This window comes from Nerophis lumbriciformis, linkage group LG21 (genome assembly GCF_033978685.3).
Source record: "Nerophis lumbriciformis linkage group LG21, RoL_Nlum_v2.1, whole genome shotgun sequence".
NCBI lineage: Eukaryota > Metazoa > Chordata > Actinopteri > Syngnathiformes > Syngnathidae > Nerophis > Nerophis lumbriciformis.
The window spans coordinates 24,152,594-24,176,443 of record NC_084568.2 but is presented as its reverse complement, the minus strand read 5'-3'; the positions used below and the strand labels follow the sequence as shown (position 1 = coordinate 24,176,443).

The following is a 23,850-nucleotide window of genomic DNA, read 5'->3' as shown; positions in this document are numbered from 1 at the left end:
ATAAAAGTTAAAATGCTCGAAAAGTTACACATCTCCGTGTCCACTTTTTGTTGACTTCCGGGATAGTCACGTGATCTGCGTGTGACGTAGGCGGTGACGCTTTCGCTCCCTCTGTGGTTGAAAGTCACTCTACACAACACAGCGGGACCAAACCAGCGTCAACGACGTCATAAAGTAACTTATTTTTTAAAAGTTTTTCATCACATTATTGCTCATGTGTATGTCTCCCGGGTGTGTTTTTGTTTCATTCACGTTAAAGCTTTTTTTTTTTACAGCCACACCATTTTCAGTATGAACCGCATTTCCCCACAACAATAATTGTGTGGCCCTCATGACTCACAAAAAAAGAATTACTTTGAAGCGTGTGTGGGCAATATTTGCATCCATTCTACAGAGACACTGAGCGACCATTCTTCTGTCAGGAACAAGAGTGGGTGTGTATCTAACAGACTTATCTCTGTTCTGGAGTGGGAAGGGAGACCCTCAAGGCCGCTCACCATTCATTGATTGGGGCATTGGGGTCTGACGACGTGGCTAACCAACTTTATAAGAGCAATGCTTCTGACTCATGCTGTCTTTTTGGACAGGCACACACAGAGGCAGCCTTACTTATATGGTCTCAATGCAAGACGGGTACTCACAAAGAGGACAACGAGCCAAACAAAACTGTAAGTACTGCTGTCATATATGTAATATCTCATTGTTTGTACCACGATTGCAATACGCCAGCGATTTCCAACCACTGTGTCGCAGCACATTAGTGTGCCGTCACAGATCAGCAGGTATGTTGTTATTTATCTATTGCAAATCATTAAAAAAAAAGAAGGTAAAGGACCACTGATCGTCACACATACACTATATGTGGTGAAATCACACCCCCCCCCCAACAATATACCTCCTTCACGACAGGCGCATGCGCATCTGTGAGAGTCTAACAGAAACCAGTCAACTTCAAGAATAATGCTGGCAACCTGGGAGATTGCCTGTGGTCAGCACGCTTGCTTCTCACACCGGCAACTTGGGCTTGGGCCCCCACTCGAAGCAGTAGGGTAAAACAACGCAGTCGAGAGAGCGAGTACACAATCGAGACACAAAACTGAGTTGTCTGTGATTGACAGCTACGAACACCAATCATTGCATTACGCTGTCAAAATCAAAGGCCCCTGATTGGGTGAGAGTCCCTGGGCTTTAACCAAGGTAAGCCCGTGTGTTAAGGCGGCCCTGAGTATATTGTATGTATAGTAAACTAGGAAAGATTTATATATAGATGCTTTTTGTCAGGTTCAAACACTGATGACATTTATTAAACAAGACAAGAAGCAAAGAATCAAACAGACATAATTCAATTTGGCTCAGTGAGGAGAAACGTGTACATCTGTACCCTTTTACAGTGTCATTACGCTCTGCTGAAAGATTGTACGCCTCTTTTATTTGGACTTTCCCTGATTACATGGCAACAGCTGTTTCTAAAGGGACGGGGGTCGTAAACAGCCATCGCCTTTGATTACAAAACAGTTCAAAAGAAAATGTCGGTTCAAAGAAAAGGTCGTAAAAGAGTTCAAAAAGAGGTGCCTGGAACCTTGGGCAGATCCTGCTTTCTCTCCGCTTTGTAGTTCTCGGGTCAAAACAAAATCTTTCTTTTGATTACGATACATCAAAGAAACAGAACACCTTCATATTGCTTCCCATCCTACACAGTGGAGTTTTACAAGCCTTCTTCTTGATAGGATTAAAGACAGCTTTTGTCTTCTTGCCGGGAACTCATGGCAACACAAAGTTTTGTGATAACTTAGATACAATTATTCTGACACTTTTTGTGATATTCTTGCTCAATAGTGTGCTGTAAAATCTTTCTCATGTAAAATATGTGCCATGGTTCAATCTAGTTTAAGAAACACTGCACCATGTGACCTTTCAATAGTACAGGGGGTTTCAAAGTGTGACACAGTGATTACTCAGAGCAGTGAAAGAGGAACTGCACTTTTTTAACCTTTTTTTCCCCCCATTCAAAATCCCTATGAAAGACAAGAACACGTACTTTTTTCTTTTTTTTTAATGTATTCTACTGGAAGTCGTAAAATACAGCAGGAATGATCGAGGTGGCTATCTGAAAATGCAGCACATTTTTACAAGTTAGATTGCATAAAAACATGTGTTGTCTTACATAAGCATTGTGAAGGATGCATGAAGAAAGTGCAGTTCCCATTTAATAAAGTTGGGGCCTCACTTACTAACTGAAAAACTATTTTTTTTGACAGTTTGTGTTTTATGGTCCCACTTTCGGAACGTCTTTACTTGTGGTTGGTTGAATGACGTTTGGAACCATTAATTTAATTTCACTTTGATACTAAATCAAGTATAATTATGCATATTACATATTTTTATACAATACTGCAGAATGAATAATCACTCACAAGTATGAGTATTTAACAGAATTGTTTTTAAATCTGCTATGTGGGAAAACGAATGTTGGGGGTCATAGAGACATTTTGACTCCGCTGAATGAATATTGGTCATAATTAGCAGAGAATATTTATTTAAAATAAAAATGTGTTATACCTTAAATTAACCTAAAATAGCAAATCTACAACAAAAACAACCAACGGTTAGTAATGTATTGTCCCATTCAGATCATGAAGCAAAATGTCACACCTTTTTGGTTTTCTGCGGGTTTGCTACTGCAGTGTTTTTCAACCACTAGTGTGCCGTGAGATACAGTCTGGTGTGCCGTGGGAGATTATCTAATTTCACATATTTGGGTTAAAAACATTTTTTGCAAACCAGTAATTATAGTCCGCAAATGATGTGTTGTTGTTGTTGAGTGTCTAGAGCTCGGCAGAGTAACCGTGTCATACTCTTCCATATCAGTAGGTGGCAGCCGTTAGCTAATTGCCTTACAAATGCAGGTAAAAAGGTGTTTTATGCTTAAACCAAAAATAAACAAAAGGTGAGTGCCCTTAAGAAAAAGCATTGAAGCTTAGGGAAGGCTATGCAGAACGAAAGTAAAACTGAACTGGCTACAAAGTAAACAAAAACAGAATGCTGGACGACAGCAAAGACTTACTGTGGAGCAAAGACGGCGTCCACAATGTACATCCGAACATGACATGACAATCAACAATGTCCCCACAAAAAAGGATAAAAACAACTGAAATATTCTTGATTACTAAAACAAAGTAGATGCGGTAAATATAAGACATGAAACTGCTACAGGAAAATACCAACAAAAGAGAAAAAGCCACCAAAATAGGAGCGCAAGACAAGAACTAAAACACTACACACAGGAAAACAGCAAAAAACTCCAAATAAGTCAGGATGTGATGTGACAGGTGGTGACAGTACACCTACATTGAGACAAGAGCTGTATTGATGCATGCTTGGTTATGCTTTTAACTGTCAACTGAGTTTATGATTTCTACTGGTGTTGTGCCTCTGGATTTTTCCAACACAAAAAATGTGCCTTGGCTCAAAAAAAGGTTGAAAAACACTGTTCTACTGAAATGGTTACTACTGAAACAATAAGTGTGTCTCTTAATGTTAAATAATGTTGCATATGTAAACATCTGTGTTTTAAAAAGTGGGTGGATGGGTGGTATAAGTTTGTGTTTTATTTGTTTTGCAATTAGAGACTCAAATGTTCACCGTTAAAGGAGCCATATGTAATAATTTCATGTCAAGTGATCATTAAATGGCCCTGATATGTCAAAAGGCATGCATAAATCATGTTCTTTTCGAATACCTCTATAACTGATAACGGTAGTTCAGCCGGGATATGCTCATTTCAAAATTTGATTTACAGCCCCGAAATCTTGTTATTGTTTTCATTTCGATGCCCCGCCCTCCACCGTTTGACCAATTAAAAAGTCAGTGAGCGTGTCACAACCAAGTTGCTAGTTACACACCGCACTCTTTGTTTAGATACTGCCACTGATAAAGTTACTAAACATGTCAGACCATGGTAAATCTAAAAGGCCTCGTTACGATTCTGAACTTATTAATTTCTTATTACTTGTAATACATGGAAATTGACATTTTGTATGTAAACTATATTGTCCAAAACAGTTTATTACCTTGTCTAACAAAGCTAGTATGTTCGTGCAACGGTCAATGACTCATCGACATATAGGCTAAAGGGGGAAATATATGACCGTTAGCCTGTATGTCGATGTGTCATCCAACGGACAGGGCAAAATAACAACATTTCGACAAATAAAACCTATGTGGATATGGGTAGTGTCAGTGCCTATTTCGTTCTCAGTCTGCTGAGGTAATGGGTTCCAACATTAGCACGGCTATTTGCGGTTTCTGCTACTGTATGCGCATCAAACACATATTTATGGTATTTGCTTGGCACATTACATGTAATGATTCTCTACTTTGTGTATTGTCATGGTAGTAAACTTTATAATTTATGCGTAACGTGGGTTGGCTCAGGGACCGCACTCTGCACTGAAAGATGGTGATTGAGTGATTGATCGAGTTTAGTTTATTTCAAACATGAACACACTTACAGTATAATACATCACACATAATTTCATATCATTTCTCTTTACATCATGTCCGAAAAGGAGTAGGAAGAAGCAAAGCTTATTTAATCCTACTCCTTTCCTACTTCAGAGCGTTTACAAATACATATGTTCATTTACTGTCTTCTTTTTGAAACACAATTACATCAGTGAATGATTAATACAGCAGTTATTGCAGTATATAAATTAAGTCAGTCATGATAAACATACTGAGATGAAGAATAACGTTTTCAATAGGGTTTGGTCATTTGAACAGTCTCTTAAACTGGATCATATCAGTGCATTCTTTAACTTATTTGCTTAATCCATTCCATAGTTTACTTCCACATACTGATATGCTAAATTTCTTAAATTTTGTACATGCATACACATGTTTTAAGTTAGTTTTTCCTCTAAGGTTATATTTCTCCTCTTTAGTTGAAAAGAATTGTTGTACATTCTTGGATAGCAGATTATAGTTTGCTTTGTACATAATTTTAGCTGTTTGCAATTTTACCAAATCGTTGAATTTCAATATTTTTGATACAATAAATAAAGTGTTTTTATGTTCTCTATATCCAACATTATGTATCAGTCTAACTGATCTTTTTTGTAACATGTTTAGTGAATGAAGTGCACATTTGTGGTTATTTCCCCATATTTCTGCACAATAACACAGATATGGTAACACTAGCGAGCAGTAGAGAATATGGAGTAATTTTTGGTCCAAAACATATTTTGCTTTGTTCATTACTGAAATATTTCTTGCCACCTTATGTTGCATATTTTTATGAGATTTCCAGCGAATTTTATCATCTATTTTTACACCCTTTCAATTTTTACTCCGTCTATTTGTGTTTGTTTATGACGCTTTTTTAATGTGCGTAAATGGAAGAGAATGCAGTGCGTCAGGTTGGATGCAACATGGAGTTATGCTGAACGTAATGTGGCGGTAATTTTACTGTTGGCCTTGGCTTGCCATCAAAGTAGGTCTATGCGATATGAAATATATTATTATTATACATAATATATTTTGATGGTCCGTGCGGTCAAACGAGACATTTTAGCATGGTAATGCCAACATTCTGTCCCGACTCCAGACTAAAATATTGCTGCGTAACTTTACAAATACATTTGGCTAATCAACATTAGTAAAATGTGGCATAATTACTCAGTAAACCATCTTGCAACAAGCATAAACAAGAGAGACCTACAGTGTAGGACTCGTCGATTGCCATTTGAAGTTCCTTGGAGTAGCATTCGGATTCGGCTGCGTATCTGGCAACCTCAGTCATTGGGAGTGGGAGGGGGCTACAGAATCTTGACCGAGATTGCAATACCATTTCTGGCCACATTATTACATATGGCACCTTTTAAATGAAGTGTAAGAAATAGCATAGCAAAATAGCAGAGGCAGTTGAAAAGTGACATGAGATCAGCTATCGCGCTATGCAGAATTGTATTATAATTCAATAAGTGCAAATAAGTAAATACTTGTATTCTTTCCGTGGTCAATAAAGCATATTATGTAGATTTTGCTATGACCGATGGTAGTTAAAATTACTTACAGCAGCAAGGGAAAAAATGGTCTGCAGCTTGACTTGAGTTTTCTTGTACATGTCAACCTAACGGCGCACATTGATCCCCGCTGGTATTTCCGGGTCTACTTGAGATCTTTTGCGTGTCTGTTCCCAATTAAAGGAGCTCTGTCATTATGTATTTGGATACCCGCTCAACGTCCCATGCTTAGACTCAGGTTAGTTAGCCTGAGGTGTGCTGAAATCGAATATGTTTTTATTTCCGGCGATACAGGCACAAGCAAGTGAAGCTGAAGTGAATTTCCCATGATATTATTTGATGTAGGCTGAGCTGGTTTATTAGAGTGCATGTGTGTAGTCATTGGGCTGTTTTAAAGGGCTACACATTGATCCTAGAAAAGGAATGTTACACTGTGAGATGAGGAAAAGTGGGACAAACAACAACAGAAGGGGGAGGAGAGAGAGAGAGAGACAGACAAAGAGAGAGACAGACAAAGAGAGAGAGAGAGAGAGAGAGAGAGGACAAGAAGATAGACCAGTGTGGCCGGTTTGTGTCACTGTACACATCCCATCATGCAATGCTAAGAGATAGAAAAAAAGGGAGCATGGATAAGGACTTGATGTCATTACACTTCAGATCGCAGCCTTCATTATGAAGCCTCAGCAACACTATAATCTAACAAAGGTAAGGTACATGTTTGTGTAACTTGAATGAGTTCTTTGGCTGAATATATGTGTGCCATTGTAGTACTTTCCCTAGTCTAATGGAGGTCGGTTTGAGTTTGAGTTAGACCGAGCTACGTTGCCGGGGTTACCCAGATGGGAGGCTTGGGGTAAAGCAAAACAGGTGTTTATGCAAGCTGACACTGCACTAAAGCTTCACCAGCCAGACATTGCCACCGATACTTCTTCTTCTTGCTTTCTTTTCTTTGTGCGGTATAAACTGTATGTTTGACCTAGAATGGGTAGTCCTAAAGTTATCACCATTATGCAAAATCAAATATGGTGCCAATGGTTTCCTTGTACGCGAATGAATACTATGTGCACATCACTGTCCACCTTATCTGTTTTTCACCCCAAATCCATGGCTTCAAGGTTTCACTGAGTTGTTGACTACCTCTGGCTGTGGAAGGCTGATACGTGCACTGCACACCGAGACTGATTGTGTCACATTTTGACGTCCCTCGCTGGATTGCAGCTGAGTGAGTTTTTCCAGTTTTTGTCTTCAGGTTTAGCTGAATGTGTTGTTGGGGTAAACAGATGTTACGATAAGAGCAAGTACATTCTATGAATGGACTCATTGAGAGATGATACTGGAGAGGATTTTTTTTTCAAAGATAAAACTGATTGATGTTCTTGCCTACAATAACTCTCAAAAGTGGCACATTTCATATCTTCTCAAGGTATAATACCATAGAAATGAAACTTGGATAAAACTAGCATAACCTTTGTATCCAAATGAGTCTAAAATTAGTCAAAACACAGTTATTATTGTCTAAATATCTTGCATCACAGGTAGGTACACCTCTTGGTGAATACGTCCAAAGTGTGGTTGGTGTGAATTTTTAGTTTGAGAACCATGCCTTGACCCTCTTGGACATGAACTTAAATAGAGCCGCACATTTGTTTTACTGGAATCTAATCACTCAGGCAGTACGGTAGAACAGGGGTTAGTACGTGTGCCACACAATATGAAGGTCCTGGGTTAAATCCTGTGCTCGGGATCTTTCTGTGTGAGTTTGCATGTTCTCCCCGTGTCTGCGTGGGTTCCCTCTGGGTAGTCCGGCTTCCTACCAGCTCCAAAAACATGCACCTGGGGATAAGCTGATTGGCAACACTAAATTGGCCCTAGTGTGTGAATGTGAGTGTGAATGTTGTCTGTCTATCTGTGTTGGCCCTGCGATGAGCTGGCGACTTGTCCAGGGTGTACGCCGCCTTCCGCCCGAATGCAACTGAGATAGGCTCCAGCACCCCCTGCGACCTATAAGGGACAAGCGGTAGAAAATGGATGGATGGATATTCACTCCTGAAGCTGGTGGATACTACACACTTTGCTCTCTACTCAAGCTTCCTTGAGGATGCCTCACAGGTACTCAAATGGTTTCAGGTCTGAAGGAGACATACTTGGTCTCTCCATTACTTTCGGCTTCCTCAGCAAGGCACTTGTCATCTTAAATGATAAATGATAAATGGGTTATACTTGTATAGCGCTTTTCTACCTTCAAGGTACTCAAAGCGCTTTGACAGTATTTCCACATTCACCCATTCACACACACATTCACACACTGATGGCGGGAGCTGCCATGCAAGGCGCTAACCAGCAGCCATCAGGAGCAAGGGGTGAAGTGTCTTGCCCAAGGACACAACGTTAAATGGTACATTTATCTTGCGGCCCAATTTCCCAAGGGAGAGCCTTCAGAAAGCCACAATACATGTTGAAATGGGTTTCCCTCAATGAACCGCATTTATTCAGTGGCTGCAGCACTCATGCAGCCCAAGGCAATGACCCTACCAACACCATTCTTGACTTTTGGCAAGACAAATTACCTTGATACTCACCAGCCATTTAAACAATAATGGTTTGTGTTGACTCATTTTCAGTGGCTAGTAAATGTATACTGATATACCAACTGAACACTAGAGCCTGATCTACTGAAGGTTTGCGTGAATTAAAAGAAGTGCAAACTTGATAGCACATGCAAAGCTGATCTACTAAACGTGCGCACAGACGATTGCGTCTCTTCGGTGAGAAAAATAAAGAGCACAAGTCACTTCGCGTGTGTCTTCATGAATATGCAGAATATATGCGAGAGGATAACATGCTTCTACCTGTATAGTTATTTAGCACAGAATAATTACCGTATTTTTCGGAGTACAAGTCGCACCGGAGTATAAGTTTCACCTGCCGAAAATGCATAATAAAGAAGGAAAAAAAACATATATAAATCGCACTGGAGCCCGGCCAAACTATGAAAAAAACTGCGACTTATAGTCCGAAAAATACGGTAATGAAGATTGTTGTTTTGCATCTCAATTTAGTACGTCTGGAAAGGACGTGCAAACTAACAATTGCGCAGAAATAGCTTTGAAACAAAGATTATCATGCTGCAGCTCCATCCTACATATGCTTGTCAACAAATATGGACTGTCAAAAAAAAAAAAATTAGACATCTACTCAGCAATATCATTTTATAATTTTATAGCTGCTGGATGAGTTAAAGGGCTGATTTAAACAAATTCAATTGATGCGTTTTGGTGTCTGCTGGCGTTTTTTTAACGACGTATGTTTTTTCATATAGGTGATATCAACATCTTGTTCTGTGTACGACACAAACTTCTTGCAATAGGCATTTTCTTACGTCGAGAACATTACAGAGCACACTTGCAGTTATTGACAGCATCTTCCATGAGTGCACATTCAGCGTGGGAAAAAAAGTGGGTTCTGTTAGGAATTGCACTGCAAGACTGACTCTAAAATACCACATTCATGATAACATGAATGTGCAGATAACATTAATGCACAATTATCAGTGTCTCCAGGCTGAAAGCTGCGTAGTACACACAAAATCCTCACTTAAATAAGCCAGTCTGCACTAGTTATCAATTGTGTTTGTAAATCACATGCAACACGCCCACTAATAGTACACACAATTTTATATTTAGAACACGCTGTTTAGTGTGTGTTATATAGATCTTAGTACAGTGATCTGGCCCTAAGTGTCTAAAGTACATCAATGTTTACTTTCTATTGTTTCTTTTATTTATATATATATATATATATATATATATATATATATATATATATATATATATATATATATATATATATATATATATATATATATATATATATACATACACACAGAAAGATTAGGGCTGTCAAAGTAACACACCAAGTTAGCGCTAATTTCTTTTAACCCAACTATTTAAAAAAATATATTATTATTGCATTAATTGTGTGCGCCACAGCCACAGACATAAAGCAGAAATTAACAAATATATATGTAAATGTACTTAAATGCTTGCTAAAATGTGAAGGGTGTACCCACCTTGTGTGATACTGTATCTCTTCACTCACTGTCCACAATGTGCAAAGTTGTGTTCCCTATCCTAAAACCATTTCATTTCACTTTGACCATTTTAAGAAGCCACATCAACCACAGTCCACATATCACCACATTCCAGTATGAACTGTTTTAAGGATGGAGATTTATACTTTTTTTTCCATGCTTGGCAGGCATTGGGAGCTCATCGTTTAAGCCTTGCCGGGGAATTAAAGACTTCCAAGGATAGAGCAACATAACAATGAATACTTTTGGACAACCACTCATTAATACACGATGGGCATCAATCTAATGTTGGCAACTGCTGCTGTCCCATCCCTTGGAATTGTATAAATAAACCCAGTGCAGTCATCAATTTACTTTTTAGGGATTTGGCTCTTGACAAGTGCTCATTAACTTTGTTTATGCTCTGACAATGGATGTGTCTCTACTCCCCACTCCAGTGACTGAGTACACCAATTCAAGGGGTTTAGCGTGCTTCACTGTGAGTTCTGCCAACTCTCCCTCTAACAGTCTTACTCGCAGGCCAGGTGTTAGGCGAGACCGAGCTTCTTCCGCTGAGGTGGTGGCCAGAGTTGAGGACATTGAAGAACGAGGGAAGCAAACTGGATTAATTGGATCAAGCAAGAGAGGCAGATTGATCGACGACCAGGATCTGAGGACAGATTTGATATCTGATTTCCAAACCAAGACCTCGAGTGGAATCAATGGCAAAAGTCGGAACGAAGAAAATGAACTATCTGGAAGCATAGTGTCTTCCAGTCTGACTCACAATGACACAATAGACAAGAAAGCCACAGACTTTGGCATAAACAGAAGTCGTAACTATAACCCTACATCCGAGAGTGAGACTAGAACAGACTGGAGAAAGAGCAACCTGACAAGTAGAAGCAGGAGTGTCGATTGGAGGTCAGGAGCAAGAAGTCCTGATCGGGGCACGCAACGACATGATGTATCAGAATGGTCAAGTGAAGAAAACAAACTGAAGGAGAGTGACACTATAGGCCTTAAAGGTCGATCCATGTCTTCATTCAGGGCTTCTGCAGGGGGTTCTCAAGGCAGAAGTATCCCTAGAAATTATTTGGAGCAAACTTCAGAAGCAATGGATGGAGAGAACTCCTTCCCTTTAAAGCTAAAGTCTTCCCCTGAAGCTATCTGTGAAAGAGAGGCAGGCTCTATTGGGACTATAAGAGGCCAGAGTATATTAGAACGGATTGAGAAGCTCTATGGCTCATCAAAAAGTGACGATTTGAGCAAATTTAGGACTTTTGTTTCCTCAGAGAAAGACCGATGTGATGGAAAGGGTGTCTTGAAAGTTTTGCCAAGTTCTTGTGACGAGGAAAAAGGAGGAACTTTTCCCAGGCGTGGCTCTGCTGTTGAGAAAAGCTACTATAGTCCAGTGGACACAAATGGATCATACACTGGGACACATTTAGACACCAATGTTCCAGGTTTTAACAGTTCACCAGGCCCAAAAACCTGGGCGAAATTACCAGTGGGACACTGGCAAGAACGAATCTATGGGAGGTATTCGGACGTAGGTGGAGTTAGCGGGGTTACAGGATCCATGGAAACAATGTCTCTGGATAGAGCAAGGAGCAGAAACACCATAGCTAATCAGATTAGAATGGCTCAGACTGCTCAGTCAAACACTTTATTAGAGCAGACATCTCCAAGCAGAGTGGGAAGTGGAAGCATAGATCTTGGAAGGGAAAGTTGGCAAAGAGAAAAGACTGAAACTAGCAGAGTAAATAGGACACAGAGAAGATTTACACAAGAAAAGGGAAATGTGACAGGAGAGGCTGATTTAAAAGGAAGTTATGAAGATGAGTTTGGGTCACTTCGACAAAACTTTAGAGAAAACACACTGGGGTACACGGGAACTTCGGAGACACTGTCCCCATTAGTGAGTGTGAGAAACAAGATTAATCAGTTTGAGGCTCTGACACAAAGATCTCAGGGTTTTGTAAAGGACCAAGGTGCCTTGCCCAGACGTGCCCTTTCTGTGCCAACTCGACTCAACAGCGACCATGATGGCTTGAAGAGCGAGTCAACAATTGGTAGTCACCATTTTGGGCAGCGGGAGAAGGGTAGGAAAGCAGAGGAGAAAGTAGGTGAAGGTCAACTGATAAGTCAGTCGCAAAGGTCTTGGTCAGTGGATGACAGTGAAAAATGGGTACGAGATGATTTAGCAAAGAAAGAATGGACAACTATAGATCGTGTTAACAAATACACAGTCAGAAATTTTAGTGAATATTCCAGGTTGAATAATACACCAAAATCCCACCAAAAAGAAGATCCTCTACATTCTACAAACTTACACTTAGACGAACCGGATTTGTGTAAAGTCTCAAGCGACAAAGACTGGAGAAGCACCAATACAGAGTTACCAAATGACCCTGAACCACGCCCGTATGCTGAGCTCTCAGGTATAAAAAATGTGAAACCTACCCTGATTTTATTAGCAGTTACTGATGATGACAAGACTCCGACAAACACCCCAAACCACTCGCCTCTATGCTCTCCAGTCTCATTACTAACCAACACTCCTCTACTTGTACCTACTGAAAAAGAAATTCGCCGAGGCCCTTCAACCACCATGAGTCCCCTTGCCGCCTCCTCTCGCAGCAACCTTGCAGATCTCATGTTTCCAGATGTCACTGATGTTGACGCAAAAGGAAAGAAGGTGTTGGACCTGGATGCTTGGGTGGCAGGCTGGAAGGCTTGGCGGAACGATGATGACGACGATGCAAGCACACAGAAAGATGACAATTCAAACTACGATTCAGATTCTGGAGAGTCCTCGGTAACCATAACCAGCCACATGAGCCTGTCAGACCGCAGGAGCTTCTCCGTCAGGTATTATCAAATAGAAGTTCAATCACGTTTCCTATATGGTTCACTTTGACTCTTGTTTTCTACTACTTGCAGTCTCGCAGAACTGTGTTACTTTACCGGAACTGACTACGAATCAGAGAACGACGACGAGTGGCCAGGGGCAGTGGGCAATAGGTCGACATCACTGAGATCTGACATGTCAGCACTATCATACGTGTCTGTGATGCCCAGCGAGGAGCTCGACAAGCTACTGGAGGAAGTCAAGGGCCTGGGGAACAGCACCGTGCAGGTGCATAAGCTCACTATTAGTATTGAATCCATTTATTCAGGGTGAAACATGTACTAATCACCTTGGGTGACAGATAAGCATCTTTTACACAGAGGTTACACATTAGAACCATATTGAATATTCCACAGTCAGTGATTTTACAAGGTTTGCGGGCAGAATCAGTGTCAACCAGGGAAGTAACCGTACGCAAGAATTTCGGTTAAATACCTCGGTTTTAAGGTCACGATTCGGTTATTTTTTGGTACAGCAAGGAAAAAGAACAATAAAATCTCTTTCGCTAACTGTAATTATTTCTGAAATGAAACATGCAAAAATGTATACAGGTTACAGAAAAAATGAAGGACACAGGTGGCCACATTGATACTATCCACATACTTTTTGTCCATTTACATATTTCACGGAGAGGACCAAGTCAGTGCTAAAGTATGACTGGAGCCAAAAAGCTAGGCTCCATAGGATTTGTTACCTATCAAAAAAAAACTTACATTTAATGTGCACCCTGTTGGAAATCAACACGCTTCTTTACTGAGCCAATGAGTTTGTAGTGAAAAATCTGATTATGAATACATGTATCAACATACCCCCCAGGTCACATTTACACATGTGTGATCCATGCTCTTTTATGGCTTTTCTTCTACCTCCTAAGGTAGAAAGAATATTGTCTACAGAACAGCAACTTAGCAGTCTTTACAAAGTCGGCTACGATATGCCCCAGCTTAACTTGTGACGCTGAACAGAATAAGTAGTAGACATTGGATGAACAGATTGAAAAAACTAAAATTGATGAAGTCGGTCCCGCTTATGTCGACCTGTTTGTATACTGTATACGGCTATGGTCCTGTAGTAGTCCACACCCAAGTTGTTGTTAACTGAATTGCGTTAAAATAATAAAATGTTTTCGAGCCATCAAGATGGCACCTCTAACTTATATTGTGTTATTGCAGGATGACATTAATGTTGTGGTTCTCCACAAGGAGATTGCTGTCGGGCTGGGATTTAGTATTGCAGGAGGCGTCGACCAAAACAAACCAGTCACTGTGAGGAAAACTGCATATTTACGCATTTAAATGCATCCTCTGTCATTTGTGTCTCACTTGCGTGTACTCTCCTCAGGTCCACAAAGTGTTCCCCACTGGTGTGGCAGCACAAGAAGGCTCGATTGGAGAAGGGGACCAGGTCTTGTCAATCAATGGCACTGCGCTGGGGGGCCACACTCATTGGGAGGCTCTGAGGGTCCTGAGACGAGCCAAGACTCGTGAGATGGGAGTGGTGGTCCTGAAGAGGAGGGGCGTCAGCATCTTGAAGGGGGAAGAAGGTCAGACTGAGGAAGCAGCGCCAACTCAGATCCCAGACTCAGGTGATAGTCAAGCTGAGATGCACATGTGTGGTGGAATTTTAAGTGACAATGTTTTTTTAATGTATTTTTTGGATGTTTTTAGGTCAGGCTGTTGAAGTGTGTCTGGAGAAGAAAAGCAGGGATCTGGGCTTCAGTTTAGAGGGAGGTGCTGATCTGGGAGACAAACCACTCACCATACAGAAGATCTTCCAAGGTACGCAGATCGTTAAATCTAATAGGCTTGTTTGTACATGGAAACCTGCTTAAGTCAGTCCCACTAATGTTGACTAATGTCACTGTCAAACAACTCATCAAGTCCTGGTCCTCTTATTATTACTAAAAAGTAAACTTCTGGTGTCTTCTGTCGAAGAAGAAAAACAATTACTGAAAGTTTTATCGAACGCATTTTTTAAAATTTATATCGATTACATGTCTATCGTGATCTATTCTGATCATTTTATAGCCAAGCACTACGTTGACTATAGATATTACCAGGGCCGCCCCTCCCTGCAAGCAGATCACATGCTGTGGGTAGAGCCCCGCTACATGTGAAAGGCCTTGTTCTACTTGAAGAAGCGCCTGTAAAATGTAAATTAATAGAAGATAGGGCGCTTCATATGAAATTTTAATGCACACACATTCCTAGGAGCGATGGGTACCTTTCATATTTGAATCGATACAGTACCAATTCCTGGTACCTGAAAATCCATATCGGCGCTCAATGGTACTCATTTTTTCGGTACTTCTTTAAAAATCGAATGATAACTGTGCTGTCCATTTCTTACACATTTGAGTCTCATTTCCAAGTATTATATACAGTAGTACACTTTGCCTGCAGTTGTAATTTTAAAACGTTAGATGCAGAGGTGGGTAGTAACGCGCTACATTTACTCCGTTACATCTACTTGAGTAACTTTTGGGATAAATTGTACTTCTAAGAGTAGTTTTAATGCAACATACTTTTACTTTTACTTGAGTATATTTATAGAGAAGAAACGCTACTTTTACTCCGCTACTTTTATCTACATTCAGCTTGCTACTCGCTACTAATTTTTATCGATCTGTTAATGCACGCTTTGTTTGTTTTGGTCTGTCAGACAGACCTTCATAGTGCCTGCGTTTCACCAATCAGATGCAGTCACTGGTGACGTTCACTCCGTTCCACCAATCAGATGCAGTCACTGGTGACGTTGGACCAATCAAACAGAGGGTCACATGACCTGACTTAAACAAGTTGAAAAACTTATTGGGGTGTTACCATTTGGTGGTCAATTGTACGGAATATGTACTGTTCTGTGCAATCTACTAATAAAAGTTCCAATCAATCAATCAAAATTGTGAAGGAAAAAAGACCCTTTTTTATTTCAACCGTACATCCCGTCAAAAGCCTAAAGACTGACTACACAGTTCCTGTCTTCACAATAAAAGTGCCGCTCCATCACGCATGCGCTTTCAAAATAAGAGTCTCCGAAAGCCAGCGCAAACAAGCTAGCAAGCTACGGAGTTTGCCGCCAATGTATTTCTTGTAAAGTGTATAAAAACGAATATGGAAGCTGGACAAATTAGATGCCAAAAACCAAACACTTTCATGTGGTATTAGACAGAAAGCAGGAACTTTTTTTCTCCTCCGTTTGAAAACGTGGCCGTTATCATCACTGCTGTCTGATTCCAATCAATGCAAGTCATCAGAATCAGGTAATACACCAACTTATATTCTTGTCTTCATGAAAGAAAGGAATCTATATGTGTTAAACATGCATGTATATTCATTAAAACACCTTTAACATGTAAACAAAAACGGCAAAATAAATAAATATAAATTATATACTGTATATATCAATGTATTTATATATATATATATGTGTGTATATATATATATATATATATATGTGTATATATATATATATATATATATATATATATATATATATATATGATATGTGTGTGTATGTTACTCATCAGTTACTCAGTACTTGAGTAGTTTTTTCACAACATACTTTTTACTTTTACTCAAGTAAATATTTGGGTGACTACTCCTTACTTTTACTTGAGTAATAAATCTCTAAAGTAACAGTACTCTTACTTGAGTACAATTTCTGGCTACTCTACCCACCTCTGGTTAGATGGCACGGCACAAGTGTGTTGCATAGTAAGGGAGTAGTCAATGCCATTAAAGTACCAGACGAATAGAAAACACGTTACCTCTGTATTGAAGCTATATCATATATATCTGATTTATAATACTAAAAGACTTACAAAGTTTGTGAGTAAATAGTTATGATCAAAATAGTATCAATCCCACAGAGATTCCCGAGCCGTTTTGAGAGATAATGCGCAAGTCAGTCACGTGATCCGTGACGTAGAGATGAGAACCACAGATCCCTTCCCCATCAACAAAAATGCAAATCATTGTGAGAGCCAACAACGATTAATGGTTACTTTGGGAAAAATTATGTTCCAGAAACTTATATTTTTGATCCTGAATATAAGGAGGGTGTTCATATCTTCTTGTTTAGATGAAAAATTAATCATAACCCACACAAAGGGTTAAAAGGAAAAATTGCTGCCTGCAGACACGGTCTTCGGTTGTGTGTGTTTGTCTTCATCTCCGGAAATAAATTGAACGTCACAGATAAACAACTTCTAGATTTGTGGCTTAATCCTCCTATTATCCAGACGAGAAGCATGATTTAGAATCAAGAATAACTTTGACGAGCTGAGACGTGATGCAGATGCAGCAGCAGCAGGACATTGGCTTGCTCACAGTTCACTTTGTTTTTCGTTCTTAAACAAAACAACAATAAATGAATAAATAAAAATCAATACAGGTCACACATAGGTTGTTAATGTACTTAATGGTTTACATACTTTACTTAAATATGTGATAGGTTATGTGTCATTCATCAATTAGGTTCAAGGTTTTTATCAGTATTTCTCTTATCTGTACTTTGTAAACACTTTTAAGTCTAAACAATTTCCCAAAATGGATCACATCAAATACATTGTCTGACTTCTTTGCTTAATCCATTCCATATTTTAATTCCACATACTGATATACTAAGGGTCTTAAGTCTTGTGTGTGCATACAAATGTTTTAAGTTACATTTTCTCTAAGATTATATTGTTCTTTTGCTGAGAAGAATTGTTGTACATTCTTATATCACATGTTAAAATTTGCTTTGTGCATATTTTTAGCTGTTTGCAAAAGCACAAAGTCTTTGAATTTCAATATTTTCGATTTGATAAATAAGGAGTTTGGATGTTCTCTATAGCCAATGTTATGGATTATTCTAACAAACCTTTTTTTGTAACACAGTTAATGAATGCAGTGTACTTATGTAGTTATTTCCCCATATTTCTGCACAGTAACTCAAATATGGTAACACTACCGAGCAATTGAGAGGATGGAGTTATTTTTTGTCCAGGATATATTTTGCTTTGTTCATTATTGAGATATTCCTTTGCACCTTGTGTGGTATATTTTTTATATAAGGTTTCCAGTTCATTTTATCATCTATTATTACACCCAAACATGTGATTTAATTTACTCTTCTAATGTCTACACTGTCAACTTGAATTTGTGTTTGATTTTCTCTTCTGCTGTTACCAATTAGCATAATTTAAGTTTTACTGAGATTCAGAGATAGTCTTTTTTTGTCAAACCACATGTTTAATTTATTTTTTTATTCTGTTACTGTTTGTATCAGTTCTTGTGTGGTCTCTCCTGAAAGAAACACATTTGTATCGTCTGCAAATAGTACTAACTTTAAGTCTTTTGTAACTTTACGCATTGCGATTGAACAGGTTTGGTCCCAGTATTGATCCCTGGGGTACGCCACAAGATATATTTAGAGTTGCAGACGTTTGTTCGCGTAGTTTCACGTATTGCTTCCTGTTCCTTCTTATCTGATTTGAGACCATCTCTCTGATGCCATGCCTTTCTAATTTGTTGATTATGATATCATGATTCATTTGGTCAAATGCTTTTGTTAGATCCATAAACACTGCCGCTGCACACTGTTAACCATCTATTGCGTTAGTAATCGGCGTTATTTCGATTAATGCCATCGATGTTCAAATTTTGGCTCTGTATTCGTATTGATTATCGACAAGTATACCACTTTTATTTATGATTATGAGGTCTGTTGTTAGATAATTTTTCAATGATTTTTGAAAATTTGTGGAAGTAGGGAAACAGGTATATAGTTTGTAAATTGGTGTTTGTCTCAAGTCTTATAAATCCGTACAACTTTTGCAATTTTCATTTTAAAGGAAATTTACCTGTCTGAAATATGCTTAATAGGCAACTGCACTTTTTTAAATTTTGCCTATCATTTACAAAAGTCAGCTAACAATTGACTCAATTGGAGTCACTCTTTTCCACCTATAAAGCTCTCTAAGAAAAACCTCCAAAAACCCCCATCAACGTTTTATAAACATGATGTAAGTATATATGTAATGTAGTAATAAGCCCATTTATAATACCATATTCACATATTTTTCTCATTTTAAGCATACATCAACAAATTAATTTCACAGACGCATCACAACATTCGCTTTTCCCTTCAACAACAAAAACACTACTACTCACGGAAGACTTCATGAGAGCCAACAATGACTCTGGGCCAAATGATGATCCAGAACCTATTTTTGAGCCTGAATATATGAAGGGTGATCTAAGACTTAGACTTAGACTTAGACAAACTTTAATGATCCACAAGGGAAATTGTTCAACACAGTAGCTCAGTTACAATGATGGAAAGTGTAAGGATGGAAAGGACAATGCAGGTATAAATAGACTAATATAGTGATAAAAAATCTAACATATATACGAATATATACATAATATGTGTACAGAATAATATATATACAGATATATTATATTATGTCTATAACATATATGGAATATATGACCATGTACACTATTACAGTATATACAGTATATGTGACAGCAGCAGCATAAAATAGAGAGTAGATCCAGCAGGAAATAGAAAATAGACATAATAAACATTATAAACAAAGAGACGTGGCTAACATGTCAGGTGTCAGGTAATAGGCAGATGTCATCTATTGCTGTATGGCGAGTGATTATACAGCTGGATGGAGTGTGGAATGAAGGAGTTCTTGAATCGCACAGTGCGGGAAGGAAGTTGAAGGAGCCTGTTGGAGTATGAGCTCCGCTGTCCCTTAATTGTCATTGTAATTGTCTAGTTTTAAAAGCTGTGTGCTAAACAGATGCAGCTTTTGTTAAACACTAAGCATCATGTAGCAGTATTGCTAAAGTGCTGAACAATAAATGCAACCTACAAACATAATAAAACAATGACTTACTGTACAATGTCTGCTCTCACTGAAATACAGACAGATGGGATGTTTAGATCTTCCATTTTTAAATGAAGAAATATTCATAGTCCTCACAAAGGCTTAAAAAAAAGGTGCTGCAATTGAGCGTCTTTGTGTGTCTTTCTCGACATCTCGGGTTTAAGTCGAATTTCAAAGTTTACCGGTTTCTCTGTTTATGGCCGCAACCTTTTACTATTCAGGTAAAAGGCATGATTTATAATCTAGAATTAACTTTCACAAACTCAGAGGCTGGAGGCTATCTCAGCTACTGGATGGATGGAAACTCAGAGGCTATGCAGCAGCATTAGCAAGTTAGCTCACATGTGATCACGGCGCCGCTAAAAATGGTCTGTCTGCGTTAGCGCTTATAATAACAATTTTGCTAATACCTGGTTAATTTTCTGGCAAAATAGTGTACTCCCATTAGCTGCATTGTGGGCCACATCGTACTTGCCATATTTTACGACTTAGAATGAATAAAACAGAAAAACATGTTTTCTCGTGAGGCAAGAACACATGATAGGCAAAATTCCCAAAAAGTGCAGTACCCCTTTAAAATAATTGTTTGCACAAAACAAATTCAGGAATTTGTTTTAGTACCAAACATGATTGATTTTTAAATAAGTATAAAAGTTGTTTTACCTAAATTCAAAAGGTGTATTTTATTTAATCCGAATAAAAATAAATAAAATGAAATACAATTCTGCTTAAGGCTCTAATTTAGCCTGGGGCAGCTCTAGATATTACCTTCTTTGTACGAGTGAGCAATGACAACCGCAATATCATCATCTTTGTTTTTTTTGTTTGTTTTTTTTTACTTCCTTTTTATTGTCATTCAAATTTGAACTTTACAGTACAGATAAGAACGACATTTTGTTGCATTAGCTCATGGTAGTGCAGGATAAAAAAGCAATAAGGTGCAGATATAAATAAATAGATTACTGTACAGATAAATATATTGCACTTTTGCATATGCATCCACGTTTATGGATGTATGTTATATTGTTGGCACTGAATCTACAGTAATTGTCCAGAAACATCAGTTCACTTTTAATGTACTATGTACAAAAACTGGAGAAGGCGTTTGTGATGTTGGGCTGTGCTACCGCTGAACGAATCGTAGCAGAGGACGGGAATTGCGCCTGTGGGACAGTCGAGAGTTATGCTATTGTAAACAAACAAATGTTCAAAAGGGTAAAGAAATCTATATTATTGCCCATTCTTCTGTGTCTGGCCAAAGTCACATGTACTGTAAATGCAAGTGAGGGCAAATTTTGGTTTCATTGTGAGTTAGCCAGTTGGAGCGCAAACATGGACTCCACTTTAAAGTAACTGACTGACTTCTTCCTCCACAGGCGGTCCAGTGGACAAGATATGTCCTGGTGATGAGGTGATGGAGATCCAAGGTGTGAGCACGGTAGGAATGAGGCGCCTGGAGGCCTGGACTTTGATCCGAGGACTTCCTCCTGGACCTGTAGATATGGTAATACGCCGGCCTTGTAAAGCTCCGGAACCGTAGGGATTGTGGAAGCAAATCTGATCTGGACTTTTAAAAACAACAACAAATACGCCACTTAGTCATATGTTTTTAACAAAGCTATTTACATAAGAAGCACAAGCCGGATTTTATCAAGGTATGAATTTTACTTCAAGCATATTTAAAGTTGTTTAACAGATGCAGCTACCTCAAAGCCATATATGAACGAAGAGCAACATTGTGTAATGTACTGTGAATAGATGCTAACAGAATTTATATTGCTTTTTAATAAAGCTGAACTCAAATGGGTGCCCTTTGGTTTTACTTCCTGCAGATGACAGCAGAGTGCTGTCTATATGCTGCAAATATAGACCAGAGTCTGTATAAAGAGAGTATGGCCAACTTGGTTTCAGGTGGTCTCCTCAGTGATTGGTCAAAAGACACTCACGTGACTGCAGGGCGCCATGACTGTTACCAACTTTGGGCTGATGCTATGTGAGCTAATACAAATAACAAGAAATTAACACATTAAAGAGATGGTTTGACGAAAACAGACTATCATCGAATCTCAGTAAAACTAAGATAATGCTATTCGGGAACAGCAAAAAAGAAAGTCGAACACAAAAACAAGTTGACGTTAAAAGAGTAAAAGAGACCACATTTTGGGTGAATAATAGATGATAGTGGATCAATAGTTTGTCTAAGTCTCAACGTACAGGAAAAGCACAAGTGATTACAAACAAAACATTGGCTGCAGCCACCACCGTTTACATACTTCACACAAAAGTCATTATTTTTCTGGGATTGTTGGTCCAAAGCTAATGAAGATTTTAGCAAAATGAGGATAATAAGATATTTTGGTAACACTTTAGTATGGAGAACATATTCACCATTAATTAGTTGCTTATTACAGTAACAAAGACTTAATTTAGAGTTATTTGGACACTAGGGGAACATATAAGGGTTAGGGTTAGGGTTACTAATAAGCAATAATTCTGAGGTTATTGAGGGAAGACACTTAGTTAATGGCTTACTGGTTGTATAATACGGCCATGCAGAATAAGGCATTAATAAATACTTAATAATGACTAATTAAGACCCAATATGTTACTAATTTGCATGTTAATAAGCAACTAATTAATGGTGAATATGTGTTCCCCATACTGCAGTGTTACCGATATTTTTTGGGTCGTGTATTTTTTACCTTCTGCGTGTTAGAGAGACTGCTTGCTGGTCACTAAACACTGCATGAATGTAGCAGCAGAGTGCGTCAACAACTTTTGTTATGAGCTGGCGTATGTTTAGAACTGTATTTAGACATATTATTTTTATTTATTTTGTCAGAAAAACTAACGTCAAAACGATAGCAATTGCATGCACCCGGGCACAGCCGCATGCGTCCGTAGTAGCAGAAATGGCGACTGTTGTTTAGTTGACTTACACAACTCTGGTCTATATTTGCAGTTCCCTGAGTATAATTTATATTGTATAGTAACTTCAATCAATCAATCAATCAATGTTTATTTATATAGCCCTAAATCACAAGTGTCTCAAAGCGCTGCACAAGCCACAACGACATCCTCGGTACAGAGCCCATATAAGGGCAAGGAAAAACTCACCCCAGTGGGACGTCGATGTGAATGACTATGAGAAACTTTGGAGAGGACCGCATATGTGGGTAACCCCCCACCCCCCTCTAGGGAAGACCGACTTAGAACTTACAGTAAATAACAAACAAAAAACTACATAAATAAATATAATACTGTGGGATCTTAGCCGAGGATTTTGTTGTGGCTTGTGCAGCCCTTTGAGACACGTGTGATTAAGGGCTATACAAATACATTTTGATTGACTGACTGAGGATACTGTATATCAGTTACAAAATTCTAGTCCTAAAAAGGTGACAGGCAGCTAAACAATGATTTCCTACAAGATACGACTGATAAGATACAAATAAAGATAAGATGTTTTACAATGTGTGAATTATAACCTGTATCATATTTTGTAATGCGTCTGTTTTCTGAAAGTTTTTTCCACGTAATCCCACATTAAAAGTAGTTTAAAGCTCTAAAATGCCGTAAAAACTAGACATTCTTTGCTTTGTATCTTATCAGGCTCCCTCATTTTGCTGCAGCTTTTTCAAATGTACCAGCAGAAACACGTCGCACACATCGATTTTAGGGCTTGTATGGCTTACATCGTTCTGTTGAAGTCCAGAGTACAGGGAAAAGGGTCATATTGGCATGACAAATGTCGCCAGGAGAGATTATATTTGCAAATGTTGACATTTTAGATGCCGTTGATTTAGTTTTCATACTTTGTACAGTACACTAAGACATTACCAAAGCCGCATTAAAATGACCTCTGCTTCCTGCAGGGTAAAAATGTCAAACATTGAGATTAATAAAGTAGTTTCAAAAGAGAAAGCTTATACTGATGAAATAGTTGCACACAACATGC

At 38.7% G+C, this 23,850-nt stretch overlaps 1 protein-coding gene across 5 annotated transcripts; it reads left to right on the top strand.

Annotated features, from left to right (window-relative positions):
* Window positions 1-20: 20 nt before the first annotated feature.
* LOC133620925 (uncharacterized) lies at window positions 21-22,871 on the top strand. Of its 5 annotated transcripts, XM_061982584.2 has the most exons (10): window positions 49-174; window positions 276-434; window positions 588-668; window positions 7,139-7,245; window positions 10,281-12,966; window positions 13,039-13,234; window positions 14,179-14,271; window positions 14,348-14,591; window positions 14,674-14,784; window positions 21,269-22,871. In XM_061982584.2, the coding sequence occupies exons 5-10, from the start codon at window positions 10,523-10,525 to the stop codon at window positions 21,430-21,432; spliced, it is 3,252 nt and encodes a 1,083-aa protein (XP_061838568.2). In that variant the 5' UTR covers window positions 49-174; window positions 276-434; window positions 588-668; window positions 7,139-7,245; window positions 10,281-10,522; the 3' UTR covers window positions 21,433-22,871. The 5 variants fall into 5 exon arrangements, with proteins under 5 accessions (XP_061838570.2, XP_061838568.2, XP_061838573.2 ...); XM_061982586.2 differs by lacking the exon at window positions 276-434 and having other exon boundaries at window positions 21-174; XM_061982589.2 differs by lacking the exon at window positions 7,139-7,245.
* Window positions 22,872-23,850: the final 979 nt, after the last annotated feature.

What these genes read in the sequence shown, in the direction of transcription:
- LOC133620925 (XM_061982586.2), top strand. Translation starts at nt 10,523, where the DNA reads ATGGATGTGTCTCTACTCCCCACTCCAGTGACTGAGTACACCAATTCA. An exon ending in AACTCAGATCCCAGACTCAG is followed by an intron (nt 14,592 to 14,673) that starts GTGATAGTCAAG and finishes GGATGTTTTTAG; the next exon opens with GTCAGGCTGTTGAAGTGTGT. An exon ending in CATACAGAAGATCTTCCAAG is followed by an intron (nt 14,785 to 21,268) that starts GTACGCAGATCG and finishes CTTCCTCCACAG; the next exon opens with GCGGTCCAGTGGACAAGATA.